We start from the raw sequence: 19,303 nt of genomic DNA, 5'->3' as shown, positions 1-19,303 counted from the left end.
TGTATTTCCTGCTGGCTGAGTTAATGAAGTGATGCTTGTTGCAGTAACGTTTTCCATTCCTTTCAGCATCATGCTGCACTCCAACCTTTGCATCCCAAACACCCTCTAAGAGCCTCCTGAGCACCCACCAACATGCCCACAGCCTTTGCTTCAGCCAAAGGAACGAACTTGACCTGGTAGGGCTGTAGAAACCTTGCCAGGTGAATGGAGACCTGAACTTCAAAACTAGAGCCCTTCACTACCATTCCCACTCTGCTGGATTTTCACCCTGCTGGCTCCCCAGGTACGCAGCGCACAACCTGCCTTCGGCATGCAGCAGATGCCTGCAGTGTTACTGGCACCTGCCTTCCAGGGCTGAGGGCTCACCCCTTCCTCTGCTGCCTGAGCACCAAGATGCTTCAAGAGGTCTGAGCTGAGCTCAGGCATAAGACATCCAGGACTGTCCCCAAAGTGCCTGAATGAGGAAAAATAATCCAACCTATGCTTCTGATGAGAGTCACTCAACCGTCTAAGCAGCGGTTTCAAACAAGTAGCTGAAAATCAGGGAAGAATTAGCCAAACTGCACAGGTTTTGCTTCAGCAAAAAACCCCAATGGCTTTTAATGTGCAAACCAAACTGGAGAATGAGCACATTCCCATTTGTTATTTGGCTTTGAGACATCAATAAAAATGACAACAGTGTCATAAGTTCAAAACCATGCTTGCAACTAAACCCAGGTTGACTGAATGGCATGTAGCTACTGCTCAATGGTCTTTTTGATATTGTTTCTTTACATATTACTTTCAGCTAAAAAATGCAGCAACAAAAAGACAGGTGAAAACATTGTTTGCACAAACTTGAAACAAGCAGCAAGTCCTGATGATTAAACAGCATATGCAAAGAACCAAGTGATTTTTAGCACAAAAGCAGTAAAATATTGAGGTGACAGATTCATTCATACCACAGTTAAACCACGGTTTCAGTGAGGTCTGCCCATTTTATAGTTTACGAGGATAACCACCACCATCCACAAACAGCACATGAGGGAGAAAGAGAGAGGGGTGTCCTTTGCTTCCCTTCCTAGCTGCCTCCCCTCAGAGGTAACACCGGTTTTCTTGGCTTACCACAGCCTCCCTCCGTACCAGCCCATACCACCCTCCCTTTCCTGGGGTTCCCCGATCAGTGGGTCCTATAGCGCCACTGTGGTGGCCCTGGCCCCGTCTGCTGGAAGTGGGGAGAGGGGGACACCTGGCCCTTCAGCCCTGAAGCTTGGTCTGAGCCAAGGCCATTACTCCTGAGCAGCAAGGAGAAAGGTGAGGAACGCCAGCTCCCTGCTGTAGAGTATATAGGTGCCAGCCTCATTTCCACATTGCAGGGCTATAATAATCCCTTTTTCCTGCAGGCATGGGCTAGGCTCTGGCAGTAACTTTGCTTTTGGCCTCTTAAGGTTGGATTAGGGAGCTCTAGTAAAAAAATAAATAAATCCTACCTTGGTAGCACTTGCATCTTAGTTTTAGTAAAACCAAAAATTTAGGAAGAGTGTGCCCCAGTAGAGAAGCTGCAGGTTAAACTCACTTTCTACCTGGTGCCAGAGGCACCTCTGCAAACAGCATCTGCTTTAACTGCTCCCGACTACCAGCCTATGCTCCCAGATCAACACCAGCCCTGCTGAGGTCTTCCCCCAAAATATTTCAGTACTTCTGTTCGTATTGCTCCAAAATGTCCACGTACCCGTCAACGACCAGACCCGCCGTGCAACCACCAGCTTTAATCACGGAAGGGATCGCTTTGGCTACACAGAGGCAGAGCAAGATCTTCCCATTCTGTGATGGCAGTAGCTGCTTTCACCTGAATCTGTCAAAACCCAGATTCAGTCAAGGAAGAGGTAAAACCAACGTAAAACTTCTTCCCCAAAGCAAAACTCGCTAGCTTAAGAACACTTTTTTATCTCCATTAACACCCTGCACTTGCTTAATTCAGCCTTTTTCACGCGACCACCTCTATCAGTCACCCAGATGAATCCTCTATTCACCACTGAAGAACCTTTCTTGTTCACTTGGCCACTCACATCCCAGCATTTATATGCATCTAGGAATGAATGACAGAAACATAATTAAAAGGTTTTTTTATTAAAAATCAACCTATTTATACATTTGTACATTCCACATACCTCTGTTTATGTTCACCAACATAACCATTAAATCAGAAAGCATTAACGGTACAGATTTCCATCTGAGCAAATTTACTGCAGGGGTACTTCAGTTTTGTAATCAATCACACATTACAGAACGTCATTAACTTCTTTTCTTCTTTTTCCCTTTAAAAGTAGCAGCACATTTAATTATCAGTGTTCACAAGGCATAAGCCCCCAAGTGTTGTACAGCAAGAGAAAAAATTAATTAGTAAATATAGGCAATAGAAGGAGAGCTCACAATGAAAATGCATTAGTAGCTGCCTATTGCAAACAGCAGTGTGTTAATGAAGCACCCAGAGCTACGCTGAATAGAGACTGCAGCAAATAGGGAGGAGTAATAAAAGAAAGTTACCTCTTTAAACACTGTACAAAATGCAAAGGACAGACCTTGTTATAAAGATTCAGCAGAGTCCCGATAATGCTTGTGTGTTCAAACACGTAATAAAGGTCTCGGAAAACATACGCACGCTCCATCCCTGCCGCCACCTTCCCACACCTGACATTATTAGGGTTTCACGTGGCTCACGTGACATTTTATTGAACGAGGACAGATGTGCTCAGGAGTCCACCCAGAACTCAAGATTTACCCCTATGTCAATTAAGTGCTAGAAGAGTGACATTAATCAGGTAACAAAGGCTGGGAAGTTTTTGGAGGCTGGGCGCGGGGGTGGCAAGGAGAGCAGCTCTCCTTGTAACCCGGACTCCCGTGCACACTGCAGAGCGGCCGCCCGAAGAGGGCATTCACAGGGACCCGCAGCACGCTCTGCGTAACAAAAGCCAATCGCTTATTTTCTCCAGACTTTGAGATCAGTATTCTTGTATTATCATCAATGTGATAACTTATCCCTTTAAAGCATAGAAATGAAGACCTAACTGAATTCTTTCTCATAAATGTACAGCCATTAATCTTATTTTGAGCAGAGTGACAGATTCTGGACAATTTTTTCTCATTAGTATTTTTCTCTCTTTTTGACTTAAGGGAAAAACTGCATATGATGACATACAGACATCATATGTAATTTTTAGGTGAGGAAGCGTGGAGATACGAAAGAGTAGAAAAGGGTTTAACAAGTGCTTTTTGTACCTATCGGTGACTGTAATGGAGGATGGCTAAAAAAGTTGGAGCTGCAATATTTCTGTAATTAGAAGCTACATGTTAAGCAAACGTGCCTCAATATCTGCAAAAGCATCTGTGTGAGAGATGAAACTCATTTATTATGTCCTGAATCACAGCCAGTCACATTAAAAAAAAAAACAAGGAATCTGCACTACTGTTTTGGTTTTCAAACATACAAAATTGGAGAAGACTAATTAGAAGAAAAAAGTGAGAGAGATAAGCTACAAACACAAATAAATTAAGAAGAAATATTCTGACAGAATCTCCTCTCTCCAAGGGTAGGTCTAAGACACTAGGATTCCCTAACTGGAGAGAAAAAAAGATTGTGTTAAGCTTAAACTCGCAGAACCTATTTAATTTCCAAACTAAAGGACGGCCAAAGAAATACTCCTGTTTCCTGCCTCTCCTCCTTCACGTATCTGGTCAGCAATTAACAACCAGACTACCATCACTCCCTCCTTGCTGCTGCAGCCATACCAGAACAACTTACCCACAGTAGCAATGCCGTACCAGGAGCTCAGGTACACGAAACAAGAATGAGCAAACTGACAGTGCCAAAGCCAAAGGAGGAATGAACTCAGGTTCTCCAATGTGAACTCCTCTTACCCCAGGGGCGTTGTAGTTGTCCTGCCTAAGGGGACTTGAATGCAGACCTTTCGCACATTTCCTGGTGATAAAGTGCAGAATAACAGGCACCACTCAGACGTAGGCTGCCATCTCCTCTGGTCGAGCATTATCCCAATTGCTCCAGCGCTGTACGCACACTGGAAAGTGTCCTCCACCTGCCACCTCCCTGCTGAGCTCTTGCCCTACCTCAGCCTCACACGGGTTTGTTCTGCTTTTTCTTTTTGTTACTGAGGGGCTTCCATATTAATTCATCCAAATGAGTTCTAGTATAAAATTTAACAAAGAAAGAGGTAACAATGTATGAATCAAATGTCAATGTTTTTCCAGTCCACATTTCCAGGGAGCTAGAAGAATTAGATCCCCCAAGTTAGGTATCTAACACCCTTTTGGTCATCTATGATTGCAAATACGCTACTTCTCGTTACTCTGATTTCTGTATTTTTTCTGTATGTACAATTACTGTTACTGCTGCAATTTAGGCAATGTACAGATCTGATACAAATATTGAATATTAATTAAAAATTGTGTAGTCTTTTGCAGCCATACCTTTTCATGCAGGAACGATTAAGAACTTCCTGGTGGTCTGGAATGATATCATCTCTATTCCATTGCAACACTAGTTGACAAGACTAAGTTCATCACTACCAAGCGGCTAGAATTAGTCTTAATCGTGGAGGCTAATACTTGTTTTAGTAGCTCCTTATTAGATAGGAACAAAGCACGCTGAGGATGCTTGCAACAAAAGAAGGCATTTCTTATGAGCTGCATGCTACTGTATGCAAAAGGCTCATCAGATCTTTGTAAAGTCAATTCCTCTCTATCAGCAAGACTTTTGAGACCAGGGGACTACAAATTTGTCTATGTCACCATCGCCAGTCGTCTACACAATGTTTTGTAAACCATGAGTATAACATACAGAAGAACCTGCTCATACCAGTGCAGCATGGGAGAAGCACTCGTGCCAGAATTAAGTCAGAAATGCCCACATTTGTCTTTTTTGAAGGTGCCTTTCATGTCCCAGTAGAAAGTGATACAAAATTCCTTACATGGATTTTATTTATTTTTTTAAAAACCAACACAACAGCTATACTTTTCTAATTTCAAACTCAGGACAGAGAAAGATCCAAAGGTCTTTTGCCTCAAAGACAAAGAAAGGGATACTTTTTTCCCCCAGATGTAGTCTGGTTGTCCCTTCCTGGGGGCAGCGCTATGCTTACATGGCTGTTCCATAGGCCAGCCTTTCCGTAACAGGATACCTCTGCCGAGACTGCACCTAGAAGACACTGTGCACATACCACATGTCGCTGAAAGTCTCTGCTCTGATTTGGAATGCTCAAACAGCGAGCAGCCATACTAACTCAACGCATGCTGGTCAGGAAGCTTGGTCTTTATTAGAGCTTTACAGAATTAAAAGAAATGCTTTGACTTTGAAATACTTTAAATAAAAGTCATCATTTTTTAACATCTCTTGTGGGGAGCTGCTTCTTTTAAACTGATTGCTTTAAAATGGTTAAATAGCAATGTGAATACTTATCAGGACAGTTAAGTAAAGGGGTTGTGTTGTCATTTGAAAAACCTTAGTTCACAGAATGTTTGGTAGAGTATAACAAATCCAGTACCCCTGTAGTGCACCTTTGTAGATTTCTTCCCAATTATAACTTCTTTCTGTGATTTTGATTGCACAAAGTCATTCATAAGTAAAAAAACCTATTCTTGTGGAGTTCCAATCTGCCTAAGTTACGTTATAGCAAACATTTAGCACACAACCTGTACACTTGTGTATCAGCTACATCTTTATCCTCCAAAAAACTCTAGAATAAGATCAATTTATTCAACTGTATGTACAGTATATTTGCATATTAATAAATAAATCAATCAATATTAAAGTTAAGGTCTCCTCCCCCATATAAAAGTGACTACAGTCTGACCAGACAATCTGACTTTTTTCTCTTCCAAGCACATCTGTGTGACTGAGGCTATCAGTTTCCACTCCGTTTATTACAATAGCTGTAGGAGTAGAAACCTAAGGACCAGTGCTTACATTTAAATTCTATATAGCGGGGGGGAAGCGGGGGAAGTACTAAAAAGTGCATCAAAAGCCAACAATTTGTAGAGCAAAAATCAAATTCATGATGTGATCCTGGGGGAGAGAATCCAGCCCAAAAGAGGACATGCTGCAGCAAACATTATAACCAATGCACATTTTTGTCTTGATAGTGAGCTGCACGATGCCAGTCTTGTCACGTAATGTTCCAAGAGTTCCATCTTCAGTAGATGCCATCTCCACCTCTACAAATTTATCAACACCACATTCAGTGCAAATTGACATTTCTTAAAATAACTGTTTGCCTTGTCTCCGTAACATTCATCCTTATTGTGAAGAAAAGGCTCATTTTCTTTAACTGTTTGCTACTACGTACAGAAGAGCCTGTATCTGCACCTCTTCATTTCTGGTAGTGAATTTCCTTTTTTATCTACATTCATTAGAAATCAAAGAGATAAGTGGTGATATTTCATATTTACTGGAAGTCTTCCCATTAACCCAAAGACTAGTTGTTCATCTTGATTTATACCTAAAGTAGCTGCACTTCGTTCTTTTTTCCAGCCCACTTTCAATGGGGTATAAGTCATGGGAACCTGTGGGACCGGAACATATTTCAAGTCTGATTGCTGGAGCTGGAAGAGTGATGAGTCACGTTTGAATTCAGATGTCTGTTTGCAGCACAGTGTGTGTGGACCATACCCCCATTTGGGTATCTTACAAATACAGGCTCGCAGAAAGGATTTTGGCACGCCTGACAGACCTTTTTGTCCGAAAGAAGAATTGGGGTTCCTTTTTGCTTAACCTAAAGAGAGGGGAAAAAATCCAAACATGAACCTAGCAAGAAAGGAACGGAAATTACAAGGCATATAACTTCAAACGTACCAAATGGACGAACCTGGTCAATGACAGAGGTAACAGGTAAAGGCAGCAGCTTGACCTATTCAACTTGAAGTCAATTTCTACATTCCTACTCATTCCTTTTCAAGCTTCCTCTTAAGGACTGATTTTTCTTTTTTTTTTCTTCTTTGTTTATTTAATAAAGAAAAGCACTCACACATTTAATGCAACTAAAAACCCCATGCAGCTTCCTACTTGAGGTCACAGGACACCTCCACAGCGAACTGAGCACTGACGCATTTTTATTCCGGACAGATTCTGCTGGATATACTGTCATTAGAACTAAACAGATTTAAGATCTCTAGCTAGGAACAGAAGACAGCTTCACAAGTGAATTTACCACTAACAAAAGTTACTAACAAACTTCTGTTAATACTAAGTGCTGGGTAAACTTTTTTGGAAATTCTGACAAGTCTCAATCTAGTGAAAAAAACCCTAACTCACATTTGTTAAAGTTTCTGAAAGAAATTCATTAATCTGTAAAGCTGATTCACTTTTATTCAGCCCATAAGTTCACCAAAGTTGCTCCTATTTCAAGGACCCCACCTTTTATGCTTTACAGGGAAAGCATAAAAATAAGATTGAATCTCGTAGTCATGGCAAAAAGCTAATAAATGCAGCAAGTACAACTGCCAAGGACATGAAGACAACTTTGTCCTAATTCTTCAAACTTCTGATTATTATATATCAAAGGACTTAACTGTAAAGCTTCAATGTGCCTCTATTTAAAAGAAAAACGAAAAACAAAAACCCAACCTACCTTCTCGTGTTTGTAGATCAAGTTTTCAGCTTGTGCTAACCCAAGCGCAGCCTGAGTCATTCTTTTTGTGTGAATGCTTTGCCTCACTGCTCCAGCCAGGAACGGGGAGAGGAGCTGCACTGACCAGCTGTCAGGCACCAGCTGCAAAACTAGAGCCGCATCAAATTCAGCAGCGTGGCTATTCAGGAGATCCACAGCAGCCATGACTAGTGCACAATCCGAAGCGCCTGGATTCAGATACACTGACAGCAGCATATGGAAAAGCCTCCGTCTGTACTGCACATCTCTGTTCTCAGAGTTCCATATACAGTATTCTTCAGCGGCATGGAAGTCCTTCAACTCGTGGACAAGGATATGCAAAGCCTTCTCGTGTTCTTCTAGTTTTCCATATAAAATTGCACTTTCCATATGAAGGTCTGTGCCCTGGATTTTGTCTGTTAAATGAGAGAAGGCAATGTTTGCTCAGTGGAGAAGATCACTACTTCCTCTCCCAGAGTCAATGCAAACAAGCCCACAGAACTCAACTTCTGCTATTTCTGCACACAGGGTTGCTGGCAGCTATGAAGAGGACAGCTGTTTGTAAGTACAAGAATGCCTAGATGTATGGAAACACACCTCTAACAAGAGAGTGCCACAAAATATGGAAAAAAGAAATTACTAAATAACAAATGATAAAACCAGCGTCACTGACACCTTTTAAATTCTAGCATGTCAGTCTTGCGCACTTCTGTGCACACTGCTACCATGTACGATAAACTGTAAGGTGAAGCCACGAAGTTTTTAATCTCTGCTTCTCTCAACATTATAGAAAATTACAGAACAGTTTGAAGTCCACAGAAGACAATAAAGATCAAATGGTACTTCTCTTTAAGAAAAGGGCACTACAAACCCTTAATTCAGTCTGACGGTTTAAAGTGTCAGTGACAGGCCGGGGAATGGCAAGTTCATCTGGCATTTCAAGATAAAGTAGAAAATCCTCTACTTATTGTAAAGGTGATCAAGATTTAGCATAGCCCTCTGTAAGAGGTACGGAAATACAAGTTTTTTTCCCCAAAATATTTTGGTTATCAAGGAGGAACACACTAGCATGCATTGATCTCATCTTCACGTAAGATAAGAATTGTCATGTAAGAAATCGTGTGTTTTGGAGGACATGGATTTCAAGAGAATAATCTATCTTGTAACTCTTGCCCTTAAAATTTGGTTAAAAGTTAAAAGATGAAAAAGAGCAAGGGTTTCAATGACTGTGTTACACTTGTGCATTATCTGTCATATAATGTTTTGCTGACTGGAAAGGTGAGGGGGTATCAAACTCTGGTAAATTATTTTAGTTGCTACTCAGCTATTTTTTATTTCCACATCCACCGGATTTTTCCATTGTATTTCAAGAAAACATTTCACATCTTTCAGTACAATAACAAGTCACTTCCCTTTTATCCACTGTTCCAGTGAGCTAAACATTAAAAATTAGCCCTCATAAGCACTGGCCAAGGAAAAACTTTAGCTCAACTGTTGCTTGCCTTATACCAACAGCAAGGCGTATGATCCACTTTTCACTAAAAAAGGTGCTTGTATTTTTTTCAGCATGAACCCTGGCCTCCAGGTTGAGAGTGGGTTATGGACAACAAACAAATCCTTGGTAATCAGATTTCTCAAAGCTGGAACTGACATACAGCATTTGTAGTAGACCATGTGCATCTTACCCAAAATAAAGTGAATTCTATAAAGATCAGATTTCTGAAGAAGGCTGCGTAGCTTAAACAGCAATTCATTTCTTTCTGTACAATTATCTGTGGCCACAGACTTCAGCTGAAGTATTGCCTCCAAGTACAGGACAGCTAGATGAGTATGGTACTTTTCTTTCTACAGATGAAAAGAACAAGCTCAGTTTACAAAGACAGCCCCAACAATAACAGTAATGAATATTTACATAATTACACAGACATGTGTTTTGATTTATTTAATTCAAATGGATCAGAAAGTCTTTTGTTCATGCAGATAGACAATTTATTCAGACCAGCTTCACCAAATACACTGTACCTATAGTATGGGATTATCTATTTCCTTAATACAGATATTTCCAAAATGTAGATATGAAACACCTGATTCCTAAACCCCTCTTCTCCTTATATAAAACAGGCTCTCTATAGAGATTTTCTTATGCCAAAATTATTTCCTTTCAAAAGTTCACCTAATGAAAGCCAATGCAGTGAACCAGATCTCTCTCCTTTGAGTACAAGTATGATCTCCACTGTGCCTTCTCCTTTTGTTTCCCTTACAAAATGAGTAATTTTGATCTAATTCAGTCTTCCTCATATTCAGGTACATTCTTTGACGTTTTCTATTCCTGCAATAAAATTTGAGAAAGCCACCAGAGGCAGACAAGGACTCTGAAGGCACAGAGTGTTATCCACTACCCAATATTCATCAAAAATAGTTGATGATTTGGCTGTTTGAAACATTCTCACTAAAGCATTCACAATAATCTATTACTTTCTAAGACCGAATTAATTTATAACTCAGCCTTTACTAGCAGGTAGAGTAAATTTAATTATAAACTATTTTTGTTACAAATATTCTACAAGGCATTATGTTTAACTCAAAAAGTTTGTTTGAAAATATTCATGACGTCAGAAACTAGTACATTCATCCGTCAAGGTGTCACAAATCTTGACATATTTGCAATAGCAACAGAGGGAAAACATTGATCTAACGTGTATTTTAAGAAAGTAAATTAGTGAACCAATCAACAATTCTGCAGCATTCTTTCAATGTTCATTTCCTTGCTTTATTTTCAGGCTAAAGTAACTTCTGTGCTTAAAACGTCTCATATCCAAGTACCATGATGTTTGGCTGCTTCTGCCTTGTGCTTAAAAACCTAAAGGTAGAATACACTGTCACTTAATGACCTGTGAACACACCTCTTGGACATTCAACATCTGGAGTGGTTTGGAATTCTACAGTAAGAGGTGCATGGTTTAATTCTGTCATTCATTGCACAAATCTCTCCAGAAGGACAGAACAAAACATACCTACTTGTAAAATACTGAATTAGCAATTTTAGTATATTGCTGCCACAGTGCAGTAGGATTAGCAGTTGCTCAAACATTTCTATAATCTTACCAGATGGAGGTTTAGGCCTCATCGGTGAAACTGAAAAGTATGCAATAATCAGATATAATAAAAAAACCCAAACAAAACCCAAAACCTCTGAGGTGAAGTAAGCAACTATCTTGCCATCACGAGTGTTGAAGAGTTAAAAATAATGCAGATATCCACTCCTCATCTTCTATTTTAATCTTAAAAAAACCACTCCTTCTCTACTCTGAGTAGATCCGAAAGCTTTCAAATTATGCTTATTTCTTCTATACTTTGGCTCTTTTCAGAGTTGTTCTTCGTCATAGTCTGCATTCTGAATCCTATCCCTATTTTTAGTATTCTTGTAGAACTCACCTCTATTTTTCTTTCCAATACTAGGTGTTCTATATATTTAATACGTGCTTTAGGGTATTTGTTAAGGCAACTGACGATATCATCTGGATTAATATTGTTTTTCTCCTGTTCTTCCAAAGGCCTTTTAGTGAAAATCTGTACACCAACCTAGAAAGAGTTAATCACATTTAGGAACTCAGTGGCAACCATTTTATTACCTTTTTATTTTAAATAATTATTAAATAGCACTGTGAGATTAGTTAGTACATTATTCAGGAAGATAAGCAACACCAAACCCTGCTCAACACCACCAAGATTATAGCACTTGGTGTTTACTGTGATCTCACTCCTATCTCTGCTACTTCAATTCATAGCCTATACATTGTCCAGCCTATAAACCTTGTGCTGTGCACAACCAACACTTTTTTGTGGTAGCAGAGCACAGATCTGTGTCACAGCAGAACAAGAGGCTTCAGCCTTTGCAGCAAGAAAGCCTGAGTTAGAGACCCGAGTATTTACAGCCTTATCAAATGTGATGATATACACAGAGCAAGACACTTCTGGGATGACCAAACCAAAAGTTTAGAAATCTATCGCTGCAGGTAATAACTGAGCTTTAAATTAATGCAAACTGGGCAGTGACAAGTTCCAACAGTGCAGACTGTCTGCTAGAGCATCAAGCATCCCATTTAACAGCATACCCCACTAATGGATGTTACAAAGTAATTTTTTTTAATTTTGGTGGATTAAGTTAATTCTTGTAGCAATGAGGTTTTATCTTGAATGTGGGCTATTTATTCCACATCCTAGTGCACACAGATATCACCTGTCCCTGGAATCCTTTTAAAAAAACCCAGCAGCAGCAGTTAACCTATTAGGTGATTATTCTTTTTTTGTTAAAGATCTGAAAATTATCTTGCTTAATATGAAGAAAACCAGAAGACATGCTGCATCTTTCATTGCACAGAATGACTTAACTTTGTTTTCAGAAGAAAAAGAGGCAATTATCACAGGACTTGATAACAGAGGGACTTAGAATTGTGAAATCTGGAAGTTTTCTTCCATTGATTGCTATTTAACTGGCATTAAATATTCTGAAAAATTGATCCAATTAGCTATCAAGATGGAACAACATTAATGAACACCCAAACACCACTGCAGGGAAATACTTCATATTTCTGATGTTCTGTGAACAGTACACCAAACACAAACCTCTTCATTTTTTTGTAAAACCCATTCAGAGTATTTCCACACTAGATCCTGGTCTGAGCAGAATGTAAGGAAGTCTACTATATATTCATAGAGATCTGACCGTGTAGAATCTTGAATGTCTCCATCAACTATTTTCACCCATAACTGCAACAAAAACACACACAGATTAGACTGCTTAAAACATGTACTAGCTCTTCCAACTCAAAATTTATGCCAGCTACTAAAACACTTATTATTAGCTACTGGTACTTGTGGAATTAGAAAGAGCTCCTAGGAATACCAATTGCAAGGGACCTCGCTAGTTGCTAAATTTATGCCTCCTCTCCATCACAGGTTTTTCTTGCACCTGCCATATTCAACTAATTCAGACTCCCATATCATGTGGGTTCTCATTCTGAGAGAGATTAGCTGAGCCCTTCAGGAGGAGGTACACTAATCACAAAGAAAGCTTTTGATAAAAGTCCTTTTCTCCAATGCATGGTATACTTCGCACGTGTTCTGTGTGTGTAAGGTTAAAAGCAAATGATACAACCAATTAAGAAGAAAACCAGATTTTTTGCTGCTCGTTCATTTTGACTGAAGAACTTTAAGTACCGTGTGAGATTATTTTTATATACATTATAGTTGGAATTAAAAGCTACCACACCTAGCAGACCAGTTTAACAAGACACCTTGCTCCTTGAAACATAAAGAAAAATATCTTGCACATGACGAAGGTACATACTGTTTTTTTTGTCCTTACTGGTTTTCTGCTCAGGAAATTACTAATGACACAACTAACCTGAATGCATTTGACAGTGTTACTGTGGTTAACATACTCAAAAAGCCACACAGTAAGGCAAACTACTTGAGGTATCGGATATGGTCTGAGACATAAATGCTATTTATTGATCAAGAACATATTAATTTTTTTAGATGAAGTTTTGCAGACAGGAATAACAAAATTATTTAGTTTACAGACCACTGCTAGTTGTAGGGACATCAGAAAGGGGGTCCCCGAAGGGATTATTAACCCAGCTGAAACCCACAGATCTTGCAGAGTGTGTTCACTGCCTGTCATCAGATAAGGAAATAAACTCTCAGTTGCTGTCAGTGCTTGCCACGAGAATACAATGCTGCTCTGCTGTGTGTATACAGGCTAAACAGCACAAGATATGTTCCTGAAGTCTCTTAAACACCTTTTTAAGTATCTCTTGATTATTTTAGTGCTTCTATCCATCTTTTAAGAGTACGTTTTTGCTTAAAAAATAGCATACATGCAACTAAAGAGCTGTCATCTTCAGTAAGCTTTTCAGGTTTTTCACATCTAGCATATGAATTTATTCAAGGAAGTCTTGGCATAAGTTTCTCATATATATATATATACACAGACATCACTACTTTTCAAACAGAGAAATTAGCACCTCAGGGTTTATCTTAGAGGTAAACTGGTATTTTGCAATGGTTTACAGATGACAGTAAAAGCTTTATTCTAACCTGAAGCGCTGCAGCGTCCTGACCATTGTAGTGATACAAGAGACCAAGGGCAAAATACCTGTACAGGAAAGAGAGAAAATATTAAAATCCCTAGACTTTCATACCTATTTCATTATGGTTTGATTAGCACAGAATATAACAAATAATTTCTTAGTGACATGTACACAGCCATGTCTACACTCGAACAAGTATCTGTAGGCCCTTTTTCAGAACCAAAGGAGGGAAGTTCTGTCCTAGAAATGTGTCTGTCTCTCCTGTCTCTACAGCAGTTTCTAGTTACTAGCTCCAACTTAAAGTATGTGTCAAACTAGAGATGATTCCCATGCTGTTCTTTGAAGTTTATATATAGACTTAACACACAGCTCCAAGTAATAAATATTCCTCCAATAATTAATCGGTTGTCATTAAATAAAATTTTTTATTATGCTTTTACTTAAAACTCTGTTTTCCTATCAGAAACAGTTTTTTTTCTTTACTGCAGCATGAAATCAAGTCAGGCAAGGAAGAGCTTTGTACAGAAGGTTTTTTTGCATGTGTGCTGTAATAAAAATACAGCTACAGTTCTGTAACGGCTGTTCTCATGGACTATGTTCTACCATTGACATTTGCAAAAGTTTGCCATGCAAACCATACTTACGAAGAGGATTTAACAAAACACCTGAAATAAATGAAACTACGCTAAATCTAACCACAATTAAAGACTCCTCCTCACCACTGTAGCTGCTACTACTGCACCACTCGGTTTAAAGAAATTAAACCAAGACAGAGACACTACGTACAACTGGAGTTTGTATTTTACACATTTACTATCTAGTGTTTTCTGCTTAATGACAGTCAGTTCTCCACCTGCTGGCATTTCCAATTTAAAGTCATCTATAGTCATCTTAAGCAACCTCCTTTTGGTGAAACAGTGAGAGCACAGAAAATAAGATCTCTTTCCCTGAATAAGCAACTACAATTTTAAAGCCACTAGCTGACTAATAGCTTTTACCTAAGGTACTGCATGCTTTAAGGTACCTTTTCATCCTGTCCGAGTATCACTATTGCATCCATTCAACTCTCACATTGTCACAAGGGCAAAACAAGTAAATTTTTTTCCTCCTCTCCAGATTTGTACCGATCCTTTATTTTTGTGTTGGGGACAGAATCTTTCAGGGAGAACTCCGTATTTACCAGCATAAGACAGAATGCACTTCCTTTACCTCAGACTGTCAATTAATAAAATTTCACCAACATTTTTAAATGCTGACAAGTCAGGCCAAGTTGTCTTTTGGACCTGAGAGCACAGAAACTACAAGCATTTGAACATGTTGCTCTATAAGCCAATGGCATTTAAGACAGTTTTCCCTCTGGTCTCAAAGGTGCAATACTCAAAAAATCCACTCACTTTTTGTGTTTTTCCAGCCAGGCAGCACTATCTGTTAAAAGACAAAAGTTCTCCGAAACCAGCAGATCCAGCAGGCTTTCATGATTTGCCTCTGCATACAGCTTGAGTAAAGCTGTGTCGATATCTTCCTTGTAGCCATTTGCAACCTCAGTGCTGCGGACTTCATTCAAGTAACTCATGAGGAATCGTTTGCATTTTGTCATCTTCTCCTGGTCCCCTTGGGTCAGCTGGTTTAGGTCCGCGTACTCATGCAGAGGGGGATGAGACCGTATAAATGAAGAGGAAGTAGGCAACAGGAAGGGGTAGAGAGAGATCAGCTCCCGGACATCAAGCTGGCCGCTTCTGCAATTACAGTGTCAAACTAGATGAAGCAAAAAGAAAGAAAAAGTATACATAGGCACAAAAAAAATAACATACTGGGAATGTGTGTGCACATATGCTTAGAGTCACGACACTAACAGGTTGTCAGTTTCTGAAAGTAATTGCCTTCTATGCTGGAGAAAAGCTATTCAGAACAAATTTGGAGTTCTTTTCTATTTCTATCCAAACTTGTTTATCAATCTTTTTCCTCCTCTAGAAATTAAAAATTCTGAGAATTCGGGGACTGGCCAGCTTTTTGCTTTTGACATCCCACAGCTGTTCTGTGGCACATACGAGAAGCAGCTGAACAGCCTTAGTGCAGTTCCTAAACTGTCCTAGTCTTCCTCCATACATTACGGGAGCTAATGTTCTGGTGGAGGCAAAAAAAAAACGGAGACAGCGAACCCTTCCCGGCAAGCCACAAAGCCTGTGCAAGTGCAATTCTGTAGAAACAGCAACTTCCTGTAAAAAACTAAAGCTTTCAGAACACGTTTGGATGATGAAGGCGTTCTCCCTGACCCTGAAGTGCACCAGATTCCTCCTTTGGCTCACTTCTTAAGGAGGTTCTGAAAACGAACCCGCAACACTGCTTATGCATCTGTCTAACCAGTAAGTAGCAGTCTATAGTACAGGTCTTGGGTGTCCATCTATGTCAGATCCTACGGAGTAACTTGTCCACTTCACATGTGAAGGGAATCTATACTTTATCCATGAGCAAGTTGTAATATGGATATGCTACACAAAAGATTTTGCTTTCAGCCTATATTGAAGAAATTCCTCAAGTATTTGAAGAATGTGTGTTGTGACAGAAGAATAAAATGAGAAGTTTTTTCACACATGGCAAACTACTCCCCAATTTTCACAGCTAGAAGGACTCCTCCTCCTAGGTCTTGCTTTAGAAGAATAGCAAGAAAGCAGAATTTATATTTTATTTCACTGTCAAAGTCATTCAGAATTAATCTTTAAAGATGAGTATTCCTGAAATTAGGAGATACTGTTGCTGGGAAAAAAAAAATCAAAATGAACTGACAGTTCTCTAGAAGAAACCCTGGTTAGTTACTATTTTGTTGCAAATAAAACTTTTTAAAAAATATATTTCTTATCTATCAGCAACCTCAAAAAGACTTTCCCTTCACAACCTTGATTGGAAGGAATTCCAAAAAGAACCAAGTTATAACCATGGAAGAAGATGAACGAGATTTCTGCAGGCAATAAAGTGTGAAACATCCTCACAAGCAGGCTCATCCTTTCCCTACTACTGTAAAGTAACTAAAGCAGTGGTGCATGCCCCGAGTTGTTCTCTTCTTGCCAGAGACACAGTTCCAAACCCATCCAGGAAATATGAATTAGTAGGAAGCATCACCACGTCAACACCTATTTAGAACTTTTTTAAAAAGTACATACTGTCCCTCGGCTACAAAAAAGCTATACCAGACAAGTAAAATTCTGGGAGACAGCAGCAACAGCAAATTTAAGAGAGGCAAGTATCCCGTTCCAGAACCTAGAGACCGCAAAGCACAGGAACAGCAGTGTGAACAACAGAGGACCACAACAGAGAAAAATCTGAACACTGGAAGCCTTCCTCTGAGAAGTTTGAATAACAAGTTCTTCTGATTCATAGACAGCTCCTACTGCCTAAAAAACCCACCTCTACACCAGAAAGGCCAGCCTGTAAACAAGAGTAAAGTGCCCATGTCTACTTTGCAGACTTCTGCAGTTGAAATTTTCTTTTAATCCCTCTTCAGACTTGATATTTGGTTTCGAAATTCTTAGTTCTACATCATGATGGAACTCACAAGTAGATGAGGACTTCTTTTTAAGAGGCAGAATAACCAAGAAGTAGCAAGTTCTGTCAGCGGAGTGACCCAGAACATTTGGGCTTTCAGTGTGAACTTGTTACAGTAACCTAACTGCAGCTTTGGCTAGTCCAACTACTAGTGTAAGTTTAAGACCTGAGTACCACCAGATAAAGTATATTACATGATATGTATTACACTAGAAAATCAACCCTATTTAAAGATTTTTTTTTTTCCCCTTCAAGGTTCTTCACTGATTTGTTTTAGAACAAAAGCTAACCCATAACTTGAATAACAGCAACAGGTTACTCAAAATTAGTGCAGAAGCAAGGAGTCTTGATAAATCCACACAAATTCAATGCAGAAATTCCCTTGCTGGCTATGCAGTCAAGTATTTGGAGATGGCTTACGGCTGAGATGGAGACTACGACTATGCAGATAGATGATGAAGCTAAAAATGCTGTATTTAACATGCCACTTTTAGTAAGTTTTAAAACATTTTCCACCTTCTACAGTAGGTTCTGCATCCTTTCATCTTACCATCCAATTTCTCCTAGATGAGTAGTCAGCTACTTCACCTCTGAATTTCATGGACTCTGGCCTTAATGACCGTCCTTTTCCAAAAGCAGAATCAAAACCAGCTTCCAACTCAGGCTAGCCCAAACCCTGGGCTGTGAATCACCAGTGGTTCTCTCAGCAGGTCTGACTCAAACTCACGTTGTACAGTGTTGCTCTCCCCTCAGCATGGGGATGGTAATTAGCAATCAAGCAGCCTCCTTAAAAGCACAGTATCATCCAGAACAAACTTCTTCAGAAAAATACCAAATACTAAGCAATGACCCCACCTGTGTGAATGGTTAACATTGATCTTAAGGCTTAAGGCTTCTGGGATCTGTGGATGTCTTGTGGCTCTTTCCACCACATTTGGAAGAAACAATTTAGGAGCAGCTACAAAGGGCCTCATGTCTCTTCAAAACCACATCTGAGTCTTCAGCATCTAGCATCTCAGGTTTAGCAAAATATAGCTAGCAACTTATCACAGAGTAGAAAACAGGCTCTTAAGACAAGTCAAGCTGTCAATGTTAAGAGGCAACTTCCCTTCAAGTAATTCTGCATTAGGTCTTTTAGGGCGCTTCATATATACGAACAATGCAACAGGCGGAATCTACAAGTTTTCAGGAAACGTAGGTCTAAATTCAGACCCTTAAATTTACAGATATTAGAGATGTCAAAGAAGCCTGCATGATTTAGCTATTTTGCCTAGATCCCACTGGCTGTAATAGAAGCTTATATTCTTGAATCACATTTAAGAAGCAAATCTCACACCGAGTCCTGCTTATGTCTCCAGGTGTAAGTACCAGCAATTTTTTAACCTTTTCAGTGTAGCAGAGACTTTAGCTATAAGTCTCTCTATAGCCTTTCCCAGGTGAGACAACACCGTGTAAAGAGTTAACATTTTAATTTGTGAAAAAAGAGCAACAAAGTTTAGAAAAGTTCCAGTATCTGGCATGTCAGATCGTAAGCAACATCTAACCAGTGAAAGAGCATAACCAACCACACTGGAGATAAATGGTTTCACGACAGCTACCAACATCTCTGCAAGACATCTGGAATTCAGCAAATGGCCTGCTAAGCATCGCTGTTTGCTGTAACTGTGTGTGAGCCTCCAATGACAGCAATATCAAATAGCAAAAATACAACATATATATCACAACTACATAACACAAACACAATTCCGTTATTGCCTGTAACGGAATTTGTCAGACCAAAGAAGCCCTACTACGACAGCTCACTCAGTTTAAGATTAGTGGGTGCAGCTGAAGAGATTTCTCCTCCCTTGGTTGAACTACTTGAGTTTCAATAAAGCTACCACTTCCTTCCTTTTTGTCAACCTTTTTCATTATTCAGAAGTATTGGCATAACCAAAAAGGAACTTTGCAGGAAAGTATTCCTCTTAAAAGTTTCAGTATTTAAGAACTATGAAGTTAAGCATAAGATCTAACTGTATCTTGACAAGGTTA

At 39.5% G+C, this 19,303-nt stretch overlaps 1 protein-coding gene across 1 annotated transcript in view; it reads right to left on the bottom strand.

Annotated features, from left to right (window-relative positions):
- Nucleotides 1–2,090: 2,090 nt before the first annotated feature.
- Nucleotides 2,091–19,303, bottom strand: part of TGFBRAP1 (transforming growth factor beta receptor associated protein 1) — a 39,256-nt gene continuing 22,043 nt past the window's right edge. Inside the window, exons 6-12 of the mRNA XM_075092345.1 lie at nt 15,127–15,468; nt 13,740–13,797; nt 12,264–12,407; nt 11,073–11,219; nt 9,323–9,482; nt 7,620–8,053; nt 2,091–6,764 (exon numbers count right to left, since the gene is read on the bottom strand). Of these exons, the coding sequence (XP_074948446.1) occupies nt 6,576–6,764; nt 7,620–8,053; nt 9,323–9,482; nt 11,073–11,219; nt 12,264–12,407; nt 13,740–13,797; nt 15,127–15,468 (1,474 nt within the window). The 3' untranslated portion in view covers nt 2,091–6,575. The remainder of the gene's footprint in view (nt 6,765–7,619; nt 8,054–9,322; nt 9,483–11,072; nt 11,220–12,263; nt 12,408–13,739; nt 13,798–15,126; nt 15,469–19,303) is intronic.

Source organism: Phalacrocorax aristotelis, chromosome 1, assembly GCF_949628215.1.
Source record: "Phalacrocorax aristotelis chromosome 1, bGulAri2.1, whole genome shotgun sequence".
NCBI lineage: Eukaryota > Metazoa > Chordata > Aves > Suliformes > Phalacrocoracidae > Phalacrocorax > Phalacrocorax aristotelis.
The sequence above is the reverse complement of the archived record's forward strand: the minus strand, read 5'-3'. Positions and strand labels throughout refer to the sequence as shown.